Source organism: Anopheles maculipalpis, chromosome 3RL, assembly GCF_943734695.1.
Source record: "Anopheles maculipalpis chromosome 3RL, idAnoMacuDA_375_x, whole genome shotgun sequence".
Lineage (NCBI taxonomy): Eukaryota > Metazoa > Arthropoda > Insecta > Diptera > Culicidae > Anopheles > Anopheles maculipalpis.
Genome location: NC_064872.1, coordinates 58547575 through 58564038, shown reverse-complemented (window position 1 = coordinate 58564038; position 16464 = coordinate 58547575). Strand labels below are relative to the sequence as shown.

General features: G+C 47.1%; 1 protein-coding gene across 1 annotated transcript in view; it reads left to right on the top strand.

The window, feature by feature from the left end:
- LOC126563483 (mediator of RNA polymerase II transcription subunit 13) overlaps positions 1 to 15730 on the top strand; it is a 54688-nt gene extending 38958 nt beyond the window's left edge. The window contains exons 3-14 of the mRNA XM_050220127.1: positions 2832 to 2919; positions 3011 to 3094; positions 3402 to 4781; positions 6249 to 6848; positions 8095 to 8335; positions 8435 to 9087; positions 9255 to 13138; positions 13215 to 13447; positions 14005 to 14850; positions 14941 to 15064; positions 15136 to 15281; positions 15353 to 15730. Coding sequence (XP_050076084.1) covers positions 2832 to 2919; positions 3011 to 3094; positions 3402 to 4781; positions 6249 to 6848; positions 8095 to 8335; positions 8435 to 9087; positions 9255 to 13138; positions 13215 to 13447; positions 14005 to 14850; positions 14941 to 15064; positions 15136 to 15281; positions 15353 to 15730 — 8657 coding nt within the window. The remainder of the gene's footprint in view (positions 1 to 2831; positions 2920 to 3010; positions 3095 to 3401; positions 4782 to 6248; positions 6849 to 8094; positions 8336 to 8434; positions 9088 to 9254; positions 13139 to 13214; positions 13448 to 14004; positions 14851 to 14940; positions 15065 to 15135; positions 15282 to 15352) is intronic.
- Positions 15731 to 16464: the final 734 nt, after the last annotated feature.

Here is a 16464-nt window from a genome sequence, read left to right as displayed (position 1 = left end):
AAGGATATGTTTGAGGGAAGGAACATAGATTAGGATAGGAATGATTTCAAAATTCATGATAAAGACAGACAATATTTCTTCTTCACCTTTGCTTAACGACCTGCTAGATCATGCCGGCTATCAACGTTGTTGGATAGTAAGTCCTCACCTCCTCGACGGTTTCGATGGGATTTGACCTGTTTTCCTGCCGTGTGACAATTATTGATGGGTAATTCCTCGTTTTTCCTGTAGTTGGATTAATCCGACTCCGAGGCCTTCCGCAGTTTACTCTGGATTAATGTGGAGTTTGTTCCGGAATAATTTGGATTAATCCGGAGTAATTACTGCTTAGTTTACTTTGCAGTAATTCCGAGCAATTGCTCCGGAGTAATCTTCGATATTAACTTCGGATGCTTCCGATTACTAATGATGCTAGGAGATGTCCATACTATAAGGTGTCTATATTATGACACTATGAGAAATCTGCAATTGATTCTCGAGTTGAATCCGGCGTTAATATCCGGATTCAACTCTGGATTATTCCGGATCACTCCGGATTACTCTGAAGTAAACACCGCATTACTCCTTAGTAAACTCCGCATTTTCTTCTTATCTTAACGTCCTTCTAAGATCACGCCGACCTTCGAATGGCTTACTAAGACTTGCCGATACCATGTGGTTGAATAGTCTTACTTCGAGGGAACTGTCCGGATGGGATTTGAACCTCGGTCCAGTGGTGTGATGACCTGTGCAGCTGTCGCACATACCACCGGGCCACCCCTGTCAACCACTCCGGAGTTCAAAGCTACTATTACCAACTCCTCGCTCCAAGGTTCATAATACTTAATACAGAATTGATGAAATTGCCGCCGTTTGAAGAACGGTGCCGCTGTCGCCTATACCACCGGGTCGCCCCAAATTGAGTGATTAAGACATTTAATTTAACAACCGATTACACAAATGAACGTATGATTAATAATATTAAATTTATCATATAAAAATGTTACACTTACTGCAAAAAACATGACTTCTTTTCCAATTAATAACTTCCCAAGATGCTCTCGAAGAAATTGTAATATCCGCTTCTGCTGAACGATAAATTCACCAACGAGTAGCGCTACGCCCGTTGTTGTAACCTAATTTTCCCTAACCTAGATTGTTTTGTTACGAATATCTGCCCACCAACCACGCTTTGTTCGCGAACATCGGTGCTGTCTTTTAGAGAGTTTTCTGACATCACGCAAACGCTTCTGTTCGTCACGTTTTTGGGTGCGTGCGTGCATGTGTGTGACCATGTTTCCATCACCTGTACGATCCAGATCGGTTGGTTCCAATTAAATTGACCGGAAAAGTTTATTAACTAAACTGGGCTCTGGACCCCCTGTAACATCGAGGAGACCCTTTCAAGAGCCTTTTTTTATTATGTGCTTTGGAGTGTATTGTCGGATATACATATATTTTTGTAGAGCACTTTCCTTTGCAGTTATGTTCCTTTTTCTCTCCTTTTGTTGGCAACCTGTTGTGCGAAGGTTGCTCGTGCCAATGGTGTGTCCGTCTGACACAAACACACACGACGCGCGCACACCGTGGGGTCTCTCTGTTTGCAGCTGTTTATTTTACTATTTGTTGTCCTCCGTTAAGAAGGCAAAACAGAAAGCAATTTCATGGCGTCGACGTCTCAGCATGCGAAAGCGAAAAGAGCGATGCGTAACGTCTTAAGCAGTGCAGCATAAAACGCACACACTCGTCTGCATGGGAAAAATGGCTCATAATGACGGTCGTTTACGGGGTTGGTGTGACTATTGCGCTTTTTAGTGTGGCTGTTAACCGTGGGATAACAGCGTACTTTGGCAAGGTTGGGCACGAGAAAGCGGTCCAGAATAGAAACAGGTGGTAGTGTGCGGTGCCTGAAACTATCCTAAACTTTACGTCTCACATTTCCAATCCCCCATAAACCTACTGAAAGAAAGTCAAATATGAAATGTCGCTCGAAGCAAAACAAGAGTGCGCGCCATATCGCGTCCGACAGGGAAAACTTAAAGCACAACCAATAAAACTATCGGCAAACAACGAGAAGGCTTCTCGTTCCTATTTCGATCGTTAAACAAGCCAGAGCAAGTTTTAACATTTTTTCCGCCCCAAAACAAAAAGGAAAAGTTGCATAAAACTTTGCATTCTAAGTAGCAAATTACCTAGTTGCTTTTTGGTCCTTTTAACTCCTCTATTTTCCACTTTTCCTGAAACTTTTCCACCTCCCTCAAAAATCATGCTTTTCCATTATCCTAGAACGAAGCGCACTGTGCACGGCAAATCGACATAAATTGCAGCCTTTTCTTGTTGTGTGCTAAACATGAGCAAGTTCCACCCGTAGTAGTCGTGACATTGGACACTTAAAAAAAGATTCTTTCCCGTCGTCGCGTTAGTCTCTTTGCTGGCTCTCCTCCCTCTCTCTCTCACACACTGAACCGTTGACAGCCTTGACCGATGGATTGGGCTCGGGATTGGTTCAGGACACGCCAAGGTAAATGAAACGATAATTTAATAAAAATGTCTTTACCTTGCTGCGTTTTTTTTTCTCCCACTAGCGCACAAACGACACTTAAAATGTCCAAAAGTCCTTGTGGAAAAGTTTGCACCCCAGTAGCTGCAACGGGGCATGCGATTGCGGTTCTGATGTGCTTTTAATTGGAAAATGTTTGACAAACGGTGGGGACACATTTTGGTGTTTTTGATGGGAGCTATTCGGTGAAGAGCGGGCTTGGTGAAATAAGGGAATATTTTATACTAAACCATCTTTCTCTTGCTGTCACAAAAATATTAATTCCCTTTTTTGCGTTATTTTATCTTTCCAGAAACCGGTGACAAAGGCTCCTGGGAGAATGGACTCTCGTACGAGTGTCGTTCGTTATTATTTAAGGCGTTACACAATGTGATCGAAAGGTAATGATCCAACCAGCTGCTTTTAAAGCACGTTGCATAAGTAATCGATCATCTTATTCACACCTTTTCTCATTATCTCTTCCTTAAACAGATGTTTATTATCCCGAGGATTCGTCCGAATTGGCCGATGGTTCGTGCATCCCAGTTCGAACAGCGAAGGAGTATTTGGCAAGAGGTAAGCTAATCGTTCACCCATCTCATTTGGCACCCCGATTCGCACGGACCCGTCTATCCCAATGTTAGCTTTCGGTGGCCTTTAGCTTGAAGAATGTGTAGCAAGGGCTTACCAAACATGTTGGGATACTGTAGACGGTTCCAAGAGCAAGTACACGCCTACCGGTGGACCTCTGAGATCGATTGCTGAAGAGTTTTTGTTGCCTTCGATCCTCGTTCCACCACCGACAGACTTTTCCTTGCCGGGTGAAGCTTCTCCATAGTTTGCCACCTTATTACTAACTATTCTCTATCTCCTCTCGTTTTAGCTCACATCACGCATCATTCTCGTTCACGTTCTTTGTGCACGGCGATAGTACGGTGTGTACGTCGATGGATATCAGGGAACATCCACCAGTACGGTTGCTAACTATGCGCCATCTCGAAGAGGCACAGCAAGCGCAACAGACTGCTCCGAGTGCCGGTTCGAACGGACCGGCCAGCCCTTCAATGGCGGGTGTAAACCCTGGTAGTGGATCAAACACACCCGGTACGCCGGGTGCGCCTGGTGGCGGTGGAAGTGGGGCCGGTGGTGGATCTGCACCAATTACCTCGACCGATGCTCGAGAACCACGGGAGGTGATACTGGCACCGTTCGGGCTAGCCGGTACGCTGACGGGCCAAAGTTACAAAGCGAGCGATCCGCACGTCCAGAAGCTGCTCGACGACTGGAGCGCGTTCTATCCGATCTCGAACAAGCTCAGCAGCATGGAGGACGGCTCCGACAATGTGCCTCCGATGGTGGAGATACTCGTGGGGAAGCTTAAGATGCGCTATCCCACAAAGTACGTTCTGGTGGCCGACATGGACGATTGGACGTCGAACGATGCGCAGAGCAATAGTAGTAGTGCTAGTAGTAATGGTAGTAATAGTAACAGTAGCAGTAACAGCAATCAAACCACAACACCGGTCACGGCGATACCCTCGATCGCAGCATCCGTTCTCAGTCGTGCCAACAACAATAACACTACCGAACGATCAGCGTCCAGTAGTAGTGGTGGCGGCGGCGGCTCCATCAACTCAACCAGCAATCAACTGACGACGAGCAGTAGTGGCATCAGCAACGGGAATGGTCCACCAGCTACTAACACTACTACCGCACGCAACAAAGATTCGCCGACCGATTGCAGCAGTGCGTCCGGCACAGCAGCACCTTCACCCACCGGTACGCTACGCCAGCGAAATCACCACAAATCCATGATGACCCCACCGCTAACTGTACCCGAATCGCCCTCGAACGATCTCGGCAATCCGCTCAGTATGTCGTCGGCGCTGATCAACAAATTGCCGGCCGTCATTCTGCCCGAACGCGTCTGGCAGGACTGCATCATGCATGCGCCCTCCCTGACGACTGCGTCTGCATCAGCAACAAATGGTAGTTCTGCTGCCAACGGAAGCCAATCGACACCCGGCAGTAGTGGTGTCACAATCAAAACGGAACCAAAGGATACCAGCAGTAGTGGCGGGGGTAATAACGCTACCAACACCTCCTCCTCTTCCTCCATCCAGTCGGTCAACAATAGTGGCGGCAGTGGTGGTGGTGGTGATGAAAATTCATCCGGTGCTGCAAACGGAGTCGATGCGAACGGGAACACTTCCGTGTGGGAGATTAGCGATCCGACGGTGAAAGTGTCCTGCTGCTGTATCAAGTAAGTGATGGCGAATGCCAATGCGTAGCAATAGAATGAAATATGGCCGTTACGAAAGAGGATCACCGCCACCGCTACATCACGTTTCATCCATAATTATACACGAGATCCATCAACTACCAGCAATGACGTTGGAAAGACTTTGTCCTGGCGAACAAACATCTTTATATTATTGTCGTTGGCTTCCTTTTTAATGTAGAATAGTGGCGCATCTTATTTATTAGATGTAGAGATATGCAGTAGTAGATTGGAAGTTCTTTAAATTTTTGCTTTGTTTGTGAACTTTCGATGTAATCTCTTGGCGTAAAAAAACCTTTTTGTTGTGTATTTAACGTAGTTTTTCAATTGACATAACAGCATGTGATTATAGTTGTCAAGAACTTATCTCTGAGAAAAGAGTACCAGAGCAGAAGACTCTATTTTTCCTTTGGGGTTTTCATCGTGAAAAAGTGACTTGTTATCACAAAAATTGTTACGGAATATGCAGGCTTTGTTTGTTGGTAATGCAAAAGCAACAATGATTATGATTATGATTACTTAAAAGTATCAAATCCCGCACATGAATTGAAATGGTAGAGTAAGTTTAGATGACATTGTTATTACTTTAGACGATATGGTAAATAATTACCTTTCATTGTAAAGTTACCAGAAGATATTGTAATCGCATCAGACGAGATTGTACACAATCTCGCTTGCAGCGCACGGGTAAATGCGTAACCTGGAGACGCCATTTAAAGCCATTACAATGTCATCTAGCTTACTCTACCATTTCATCTCAAGTGTTTACCAAAATCATTAATGCTTCTACATTACCAACAGATAAACTCTGTATCTTGGAGAAAATAGTAGCAACTCCCTTTTTCTTTCGGGTTTTCCAACACCATTAATAAGTTATCAAAGTTGAATTTTCTAATTGCGGACATCAAAATTACTGGTAGGATTTTTATACTGTTTTTCCTTCTGTTTAAAAAAAAAAGGATTAAGATTTTCCAACATTTGCTACATCACTGTCTTTTGCCCATCATGAATCCATGTCTGTTATCCATTCTTTCCCGCCTGAGAGTGCTCGTTACTATATGTGCGCATTTTTCATTTTTTACTCGCTTTGTTAAATGTTGTACTTCACTCTACTGTTAGCGATTTGAGCATTTCCTTTTTGCCTTTTAATTTTTTTTGTTTTTACAACTTTATTATCTCTCATTCTATTCTTCTTTTTTATTCCTTGCTGTTTCTCTCTCTCTCTCTTTCTCTTTATCTATTTATCTCTTTTACGGCCCATCGTGTACCGTGTCTGCCTGTGCAACCCTTTCCGCGAATAATACTACTATTATTAATATTGATGTGATACGACCCTGTATGCATTGTGTGTGTCTGTGTGTTTGCTGTTACGCGAATGTCTCTTTTCGAACCTCCCATGCTCGTACCGTACGTGTATGTGTATTGTGTATCCGGGTGTATGTGTTCCAGGTGTTGCAAGAGACCACCATCTTCCTCGTCGTCCACATCGACGTCGTCGTCGTCGTCCGCTTCGTCGTCCATGGCAAGTGGACGTCTCACGCAGCATCAGCAGCAACAGCAGCATCTCGCGATCGGAGCAGCAGTAAGCTCCTCTGCAGGAACTCTGTACACTTCCACTCCATCGTCTGGAGGTGGTGCTGGTGGAGCTGGTGGTAGTTTGGTCCATCCGAAATCTTCCTATTCAATCACTTACCCTGGTAGTGGTGGTAGCAATCGGGGTGAGAAGTATCACCACTACCATCACCACGGTGTAGGAGGACAAACGAATAAGGACCATCACCACCATCACCATCACCACCACCGTCCGCAAAGGGTTGCCTTCCACAAGCGACCGCCGCAGGAAGCTCTGTTCCGTCCAGGTTCCAAACCGATGAGCTTAACTGCTGCTGCCGCACTTGCTGCTTCTGCCGCCGCTGCTGTTGCTGCTGCTGCTGCTGCTGCTGCCGGGTCTACCTCGACGGTCGCCAACGCCGCTGCTTCCTCGCCTGGAGCCGTATCTTCCGGTGACAGCGCAGCCGATTCGCTCGAACTGGCCGATTCGTGCTTAAGGTTGGTTACACCTTTTTAGCGATAAACAACAGTTGCAATGGGAGTTTTTGGGTGGAAGTTATCAAGCACACTCGCTCTACCCTCTCGCCACCCCGCCCCATCTGCTCCACTTCCTGGTGACCTTTTCCCGCCTCTCACGTCAGCAAATACCACACCATCAAACAAACCCATCTCACAATCTTTTCCTTAATCTTACGGCTGTCCCTTAACTAAGGAAAACTACTCGCGATCGAAGCACAACACCCATAAGAAGGCTTACGAATATATCGCTTTTTTATCCCATATTTTTCCGTATCATCAAGAACACTCGCACACACACACACACATATACACACACTTGTCCGCGTTCCACAGTCACTGCTAGGAACATCTTATGAGAAGGGAAATTGGTCATATTATTCTGTCATGCTTATGCTTACCCTATCTACCAAATCTGCTGTGACTGTATCCGGTTCATTTGCTACATAGGGGGGGATAGTTACCATTTTTCACCTGCAAACGTTTGGAAATATGGAATCAAAAAGAATGATCGGGCAATAGAGTTATAAGCAGAAATGTTCCGTCACTTCCGATTCAAATAGCTTTTCTGTAGCTCCAGTTTGGCTATATGTCCAGTAGCCTTTCAGGACGGAAATCTATCCAAAAGAAGATTTGGAAACATGGATGCACTACTACTAATTAACAACACTGCTGTCAGCTTAGTTTAATTGCCAGATATGATCCGTATATAAGTGTGGCTCGGTCGTTCAAATCCCATCCAGGGAAGAAGAAGCTAAACATTTGTTGGAGTGTGAAAGCTATCGTCAATTAAAAAAAAGTCATGTTAGATAATCTAAACGGAACTTTTCAATTTGTAGACTTGATACAGAAGGGGGAAAAAATCTGCACAGTGCACCACTTTATTATCACATCGACACCGCTGGCAAACAATACTTAAAAGTGAATATTTTTACTTTTATTGATCCGAAAAGTATCCGATACAATAATCTAATTTATATTAAATTTTGCATTCATAACCCATACTTACTAATATGTATATATTTGTGGAAATGTATCGTTCGTTGCATGGTGTGTACTTTTCATTTATCATTTAATACGATTTCCTTCACTATGTAAGACTTAATAACATTTTAAATTGAAACAAAACAATGGATGAACAAAATAAAAGCAAGCATGCTTCTCACGGCGATATATTTATAATCTATTTTATACCTAATCCTTAAAATTTGCTTCCCATTCGCTTCAGGTCAAACCAAAACTGTGCCGCCAACAGCAATAGTAGTGGTACCGGTGCGTCCAACTCAACAGGCGCAGCGGCCCCCGGCAGTACAACGCCTTACGGTGGACCACCTTCCTACTGTCGGAACCCGATGTCGATCGGTGATTCGCATCCGCTCCCATCCGAAGGTTCACCGGCCAGTGCGGCACCTTCACCGATGCAACCTTCGTCAGTATCTCAACCAACGTCGGTACCATCCGGTGATCAGGTTAGTATTTGGTTGAACGTCTCGACGTCTTTAGCGCCTCTCAAACAAGCCAAAACTTAAATATGCTCTTTCTCATCTCTTTGCTCCTTTGCTTCACAGCTCATCACAATGTCTCCCCATCCACCTGCCTCGAACAATCCGCGCAGCGTTCAACCCGGTACGCCCTGTTTGGATCATCTGGACAAAAACACGCCGGCTCCGACACCAACCGATCAGCACGACAGTAAAAGCATCAATGCATCGCCTTACCATACACCTTCCCATCCGGGTGGTGGTGGTAGTGGTGGTAGCGGTTCGACCGGTAACAGCAGCAGCAGCAACTCCACCGAAGCGCAGCAACAGCAATCGCAAAGCATCTCGAATATGGGCAATTCATCTAGCAGTAGTAGCAGCAACAGCTCCTCCAACAGTAGCTCTCTAAATGCGCTCAAGACGTCACCCCGGAGTACGCTGTCGTCCGGCATCGGTAGCCTTAAGGTGCGATCGGAGTCATCGCTCGGTGCTGCGGGTGGCGGTAGCTCACTTGGCAGTGGCGGTGGTGTACCGATGACGCCCAGCATTCACAGCGTGTACAGTTCGGCACATCAGACGGCCGTGGCGAACAATCTGGCCAGCAAGCGAGAATCGATACTGCAAATGTTGCAATCGTTGAAGCGACCGTCACTGTTTTGCAAGGATTATGAGACGTTGCAGAGCGAGGACATACCAAGTACTTCGCAGCTACTGTACGATTATACGTGCGTTGATGCATGGTAAGAGATTGTGTCCACATGCGAGTTTTGCAAGCTGAGACGAAAAACTTTAAGAACTTTGATTTGGATGACTCTTCAAATAAAATTCATACGAATGACTCTTCCTAAAAGATTCGTTAAACACAAGACTAATCAGTTCCTTTCTGTGCTTTCTTTTTGTTCCCCAGGATGAACCATCCCGTCAAGCGGATGAGGCTAGCAATGGAGGAGCAGCGTCTGGTGAAAAAGATTCGGAATCTCGATCTGTATGCTAACGAGCATAGTCGCACGATGACGACCGGGTTTGGCGTTAGTTCTGGTGGCATCCCAGGAGGCAACAGTGGCGAACGAATCGGAGCAAACGGAATGCTAATGAAGGGAGTAGGAGATGGATCTGATTCCCTTTCGGAAACGCTCGGCGGTCACAACGGTGGTGGTGTAGGTGTCTGTGATAATGGCGCTTCGAACAACGTTGCTAGTGGATGCCCAACACTTCTCGCACACGGACAGATCAAGATGGAAATTGGATGTGACGGTAGTCATGGTGGAGTTGGGGGAGTACCAGGAAGTGCCAATGGAACACCTGATCGAAATGGACCAACCTCTGGGAATGGAGACGGCGCCCTATTAGGAGAGCATGAAATCAAGAAGGAAAAGGAAGAAAAGGGTTCAATCTTTTTAACGGACCAAGATCTACAACCATCGATAGATGATCTGAATCAGATCTTTGATGATGGTGGTCCGTTTAATGATGATCCTGACCTGCACAACACACCACCCGGTTCAAATAAAAGCTGCACCGGGAGTGGGGGTTTCTCTGAGGAAAGTAAACGATTCCCAAGCTCGAACCATCACTCCGTTAATAGTGGCATGTTAAGTCCGAAGGAGCTTTCCCAGATGTTCCCAACACCGCCGAGTTTGGATCCACACCCGAACTCTAGCCCTGGTGGAGGTGGTTGTCTTTCCGATGGTGGAATTGCAATCGATACGCTGGTTGACCTGCAGATGTCACTATCGTCGGGAACGGGAAGAGAAGTGGGTAGTGTTGGTCCGGTTCTCCCCAATCTGGGTAGCCCTCAGGAGGAACCGATCGATGATTGGTCGTTTGTGTTTTTACCGCCACCTATCTGTCCTTACGTCGGTTCGTCAAAGTATGCTCCCCTTCCAACGTTGCCGAGTCAGCTTATAATACCACAAATCCCGACGAGTACTAATCTTGTGTACAAATCGACCCGTCAAAAGCAGAAGGAACAAGCGGCTGCCGAACGAGAGAAGCAGAAGCTACGCGAACAGGCCGAAAGGGAAAGGGAACAGCAACAGCAACAACAACAAGACCAACAGCAGAACTCGCAGTCTGAGAATAATACGCAGAGTTCGGGAGCAAGTGGTGTTACAGGTGGTGGAGGAATCGGAATTCCTACTGGTGGCGTTGGGTTAGGATTACTTCCAATCATCAAGCAAGAAGTAGGCAACCTAACGATACCGCAACCCTTAAGCACTCCAAACTCACTGCTTGGAGGGTTAAACAACCTGAACGGATCCATCAACCATCCATACTCGAACCCACCGTCACAGGGTGCCCAATCACAGCCGCACTCGAGACCACCGTCAGTAAACTCGCTTCCTGGTGGAATCATTGGAAGCGGCGCAGGAATGCTTAGTCCTTCGCCAGCCGGTGCCGGTACTTCCGGAGGTCTGTTCCACCCAGCGATGGGAGGAATTCCCGTTCCTCTCCGTCAAGGTATGTCACCCATATCACCTGCAACACCTGGCGGATCGATGCGAGTACCCACGCCGCAAGGATCGTGTCCACTACCCTATCCATCGCCGCTCGGAGGTGCCGGTCCCGTAGGCAGTCCGAATCCGATGGGATCACTCAACTTCCGTCGCGCCACACCTCTTCTTCCACCGCCACCTTACGATGTAGCTATCGCAAGTCCAGCCAATTCCGTTGCAACGCCTTCCTCGTACCATAGCAAACAGTTCCCGCTGGATGGAGTGGACAACAGTGGTGGACCGGGTTCGAACCGTGGTCCTATGACACCATCCTCAACGGGAGGAGGACCACTAGGAACAAATGTTAATCCACCCCTTTCTTCGACAGGAGTTGGATGTGCAAGTGGTGTTGGTCCGAACAGTGTTGCACCGGGTACCCGTAGTACCAGTATCGAAACGAGCGCACTGCTCGTGAATGTTCTTCTGTACGATACTGCGCTAAACATCTTCCGTGATCACAACTTCAAAAGCTGTACGCTGTGTGTGTGTAATGCGGGTACCAAGTGTGTGGGTAACATCCGGGGAGCAGACAGTGGACTGTACCTTGCACTGCCCGGTACGAACTGGATGGATTCCGTCACGGCACCAGCGGACAGTGCTAGTAATAGTGGTAGTGGTGCAGGTGGAGTCGCTCACAGGAGTAAGGCGAACGCGCTCGCCCATCTCGGACTCAGTGGTGGTGGTGGTAGTGCCTTTGGTGGAATGTTAGGATCTCCGGCTGTTGGTGGTTCCAACAGTGACAAAACGATCACCATCAATACGGACAGTCTGCAGAACGGATATCTGGATGAGGATCCGATCGATTGTCAGTGTGGTTTCAGTGCGGTGGTTAATCGAAGGATGGCTCACCGGGCAGGGTTGTTCTACGAGGATGAGATGGAAATTACGGGCATGGCTGAAGATCCGGCCGTGCACAAGAAGAGTTCCTTGTTTGAGTTTCTCAACGGAACGGCGAAAGCGATCAAGATGGAAGAATCGAATGCTGGTGGTGGATCTAATGGTACGCTGGCCACAACCGGCAGCGGTGCCTCATCCACGGGTGGCAGTGACAGTTTACCGTTAACGCTCAAAGTGATGGACTTGCTACGGGAGCAGTGTTCTGTGGTACAAAGTTCTAGCAATTCTATTCACCGTGCTGTTAATCGGTACCGTGGCTCGTTGTTTGGTCGGGGAGCGGAAAATGGCGCCGTACATTTGTTGGAGTATGTGGACGCGAATGATGTGATTAGTTTGGCACTAGAGCAGGGCCGTCTGCAGGCTATCAACGAGAGCAAGATGGATGTGGATCAACAACATCAATCATCGTCCGCGTGCTCATCATCTTCAGCGTCGCCTAGTAGTGGTGCGCTTGTAAAGGGCGGAACATTGCGAGGAATTATGAATGTTCACAAATGGCCGTTCCTGCGAGCCGGTGGTCCGAAGAGCAATCAGGATATAGTGCGGATAATGAAGTCGATGCAACCGCTGCTACAGGACGCATTCCACAAACGTTGCACGACACGACTCTGGGATGCACCGTACACGATACAGGGTCCTCTCACGTGGAGACAGTTCCATCGGTTAGCTGGGCGCGGTACGGGTCAATGTGAACCACAACCGATACCATCGCTAATCGTAGGCTACGAGAAGGATTGGCTTTCACTCGCTCCGTACGCATTACACTACTGGGACAAACTGTTGCTTGAACCTTACTCATATCCGCGCGATGTCGCATACGTCGCAATTGTTCCCGACAACGATTACGTGGTGGCGAAGGTACGGACGTACTTCAAGGAACTCAGCACTACGTACGAAATGTGTAAGCTCGGTCGTCACACACCTATCAAGGGATGGGACGGTATATTGCGCGTTGGAAGTCAGCGTGTGCTAAAGGAAACGCAAAATTCAAATCTGGACGAATGGTTCACAAACATGGGCGTTGATCAGCAGCGCAAGAATGGTAACGGTTCCTCGTCGTCGTCCGGGTTGAATGAGCTGCTCCGTCTGTATGCTCAGACGTGCCAGCAGCAGCTAGCACCGTACCTGTCGAAGGTACCGTCCGATAAGAGTTTGCTTGACCCTCCGGAAAGTCATCACCATACTTCGTCGTCGTCCTCCGCTTCGGCTTCGGTTGCGGGCAGTGGATCTGGATCTTCATCGCTTGGCGGGGGGTCCATGAATCAACCGGGAGGAAACGGTATGGGCCAGAACCGAGGCGATGGCCCTGGACAGAGCCCTATGCCACCACCACCACCGAGCACACCGGATTCATCGCAACCCGGTGATAAGGCTCCGAATACACCTAAATTTGATCATGGTAAGTGTATAGGCGCGTTTTCTTGTGTGACAACAACACCAAATTGATGATTTCTTTTCTATTTTTCTACCGACAGACTCGGATAACCGTGATCAGTTGAATACCTCCTCCGCCAGTCCTGCCGATGGTATGCGAATCGACGACGATGGTAAAGATCCGCCCCATATCGTGCTGTACATCGTGGAACCGTTCACGTGTGGTAATGATTCGCCGGATGTGGAACGGTTGGCCTGCCTTTCGTTGCTTCGCTGCTATTCAAACATCCTTAACGCAGTCCCAGACTCGATACGCAGTAACATCAGTGTACAAGTAAGTTTAATCGCACTTAGAATCAAATATTTATTACAATTCGTTTTAGTGGAGCATAAAGTAAAGTTGGAATAACTTCAAACTATCCTGGACTATTTTGGACTGTTACGGATTTCTCTTCAAAAGTCAGGATTACTGCGTAGATAGTCTTCAACTAGTCTGGATTACTCTTAACAAATTCTGATCAATCATTATTATTGATAGCGTGTTCGGACTAGTCCAGATTGCTACATATCCAGAGTACTTGCCAAGTTCAGAGTAGCTCTCCAGATTACTACAAGCCCAAAAAACTGTGCGGACTTCTCTGTCAAGACTTTCTTGAACATTTCTGGACTTCTTTGAACTGCTCTGGACGCTTCTGGATTGCTCTGGACTGTTCTGGATTGCTCTGGATTGCTCTGAATTGCTCTGAATTGCTCTGTACTATTCCATACTGTCATTCATATTGAAATCGTAGTGACTCCGGAGTTGAATTGATCAGACTCCAATTGTTTCGATTTTATCTTATTTGTACTAACTTATTTATTAATTCTGACTTTTCTCATCAAACTTTCCAGATTATCTCGCTAGAAAGCATTCTCGAACTCGGTCGAAACCGGAACCGATTGCGTTTAAGCGATCACATGCGCTGCCTAGCGCTGAGTGTGTTCTCCCAGAGCCGCAAGTACCTCGCCCACATGAACACGGTCAAAAGCTTGACCGGGTTCGGAACGGCCGCCAATGCCGAACAGTTTATGAAGCGCAAGGACGACAAGAACCGTGTCCCGTACCGACTCTACACACCACCGTACGTGTTGGCAAGGTCGTGCGAGAAGAGTGAAAACACGGAATCGTTCGGCAAGACAAGCATGAAGCAACAATGCTCCATCATGTACTGTAGCTACTGTTTGAGCGAAGATCAGAGCTGGCTGCTAGCGGTGGCGACCGATGATCGGGGCGAGTTCCTGGAAACGGTCACGATCAACATTGACATTCCTAACCGAGGTCGACGGAAGCGTGCCTCAGCTCGTCGCTATGGGCTGCAGAAGTTGATGGACTTCATCCTGGGACTAATCTCACAGACGGTACAGCCGTGGCGTTTGGTCGTTGGCCGCATCGGTCGTATCGGGCACGGTGAGCTGAAGGGCTGGAGTTGGTTGCTGAGCAAACCGAACCTGCAGCGCGCATCGAAACATTTGAAGGACATTTGTGAACAGTGTTCGCTGATGCATCCGATCGCGGTACCGAGCATACTGAGCGCTTGCTTAGTGACGCTCGAGCCGGACTCGGATCTGCGCGTCATGTCCGATCAGTTTACGCCAGACGAACGGTTCAGTCAGCGGTCGATGCAATCTCCGCTCTCGACGCCACAGGATGCGACCTGTACACACATACTGGTGTTTCCGACTAGTGCTAAGGCACAGGTAAGTGATGTCGAATATGTCGACGGGACGAGAATTAAGAATAACAGATTACTAATATTTTCATCCATTTCTACATTTGAAAATTTACAGTCTGCCCAGGCGTCGTTCAGTGTGATCGGAGAGCTGGATTTGGGTGAGGACCTGAACATGGTCATCATGGATGGAGACGACGATGATGATGGTATTAACATGATGGATGTGTTCAAGTGCTGGGGTAAGTAAAGCATTTTACAAAAGCATCGTTTTGGGCAAGTTACTAACCTCAAAGTTTGTCCTCATTTGTAGATGATTTACCAATGCAGCAGATCAATATGCCCCATTCACGACCAGGCAGCCCTTCCCAGTTTGAAGGCAACCAGCAAAGTCCGGGCGAAAGTGGCTCGAAAGGTGCTGGATCGCGTGATGGCTACGGCTCACAGGATTCGGAAGAGGTAATACAATCTCTCTTTACAGGAGGAAAACACATAAAATACCTAACATCTATCTATTTTCGTTCAAAAAGGTCGGATTGGTGTTACAACAACCGCTAGCTATCGGTTACCTAGTATCGACAGCTCCAACAGGTCGCATGCCCGATTGGTTTTGGTCGTCCTGTCCCCACATGGAGAACGTGTGTCCAGTCTTTCTGCGTACGGCACTGCACTTACACAGTCCTACCATCCTGCAGAATACGGACGATCCGTTACAGCAGAACCAATCGTCTACCGAGCATCCGCTTGATTCCAACATTACCGCCGATGTGCTCCGATACGTGCTCGAGGGATACAACCTACTGTCCTGGTTGGCGATGGACTCGAACACGCACGATCGACTGTCCTGTTTGCCGATACACGTGCAGGTGCTAATGCAACTGTACCACATGACGGCTGCATTGGCGTAAAAAGTAGCATTCCCAGGATGGGTTTTTAATTACACAACCGTTGAGGTTGTGTAATCGTTCGTAATTCAAACGGAACACTGGAGATTGTAGCCTACGAGCAGTAGCAACAGCAGCAGCAACAGGTATTCATCAATCCAACTCACACATCCCGCATCTTTCGATCAGTCTGACCCTGATGTTGACCGACGACGGGCTTTATCTGTCTGTGATATTAGATAAAAAACGACAAGCAGAAAACAATCGAGATTTCGAAACGGAAACGAACCTTCCGACGAATCTTTGATCAGCTACAAAGAGAGAGAGAGAGAGAGAGAGAGAGAGAGAGAGAGAGAGAGAGAGAGAGAGAGAGAAAGGGAGAGGAAATGACGACTCAAGGAATATGTGTGGCACTATTCTTTATGGTTTTATAGCATTTTTACTACTTTTTTTACGTCTTTTTATTTGTTTGTTTAATGTGCAATAGCTTTCCGTGTTACTGTGCTTTTCAGGTCATTTTTGAAACAAATATGACAATGATCTTTTAAAATAGTTTATTTGGTTGAACACACAGTTCATTGGCCTAATCCTGAGTAAAGCAAAAATTTTGACTGGACCATTTCTATCTACATTGACTCAGGCGACCTGTTTATGTGTACAAGGCGCTGTGTACAGTTTTGTTTTATCTTTTCCTTTTTTTATTTATTTATGGCCATTTTGCTTTTTGGTACAATTTTTTGTCACAAGTGATACCATCA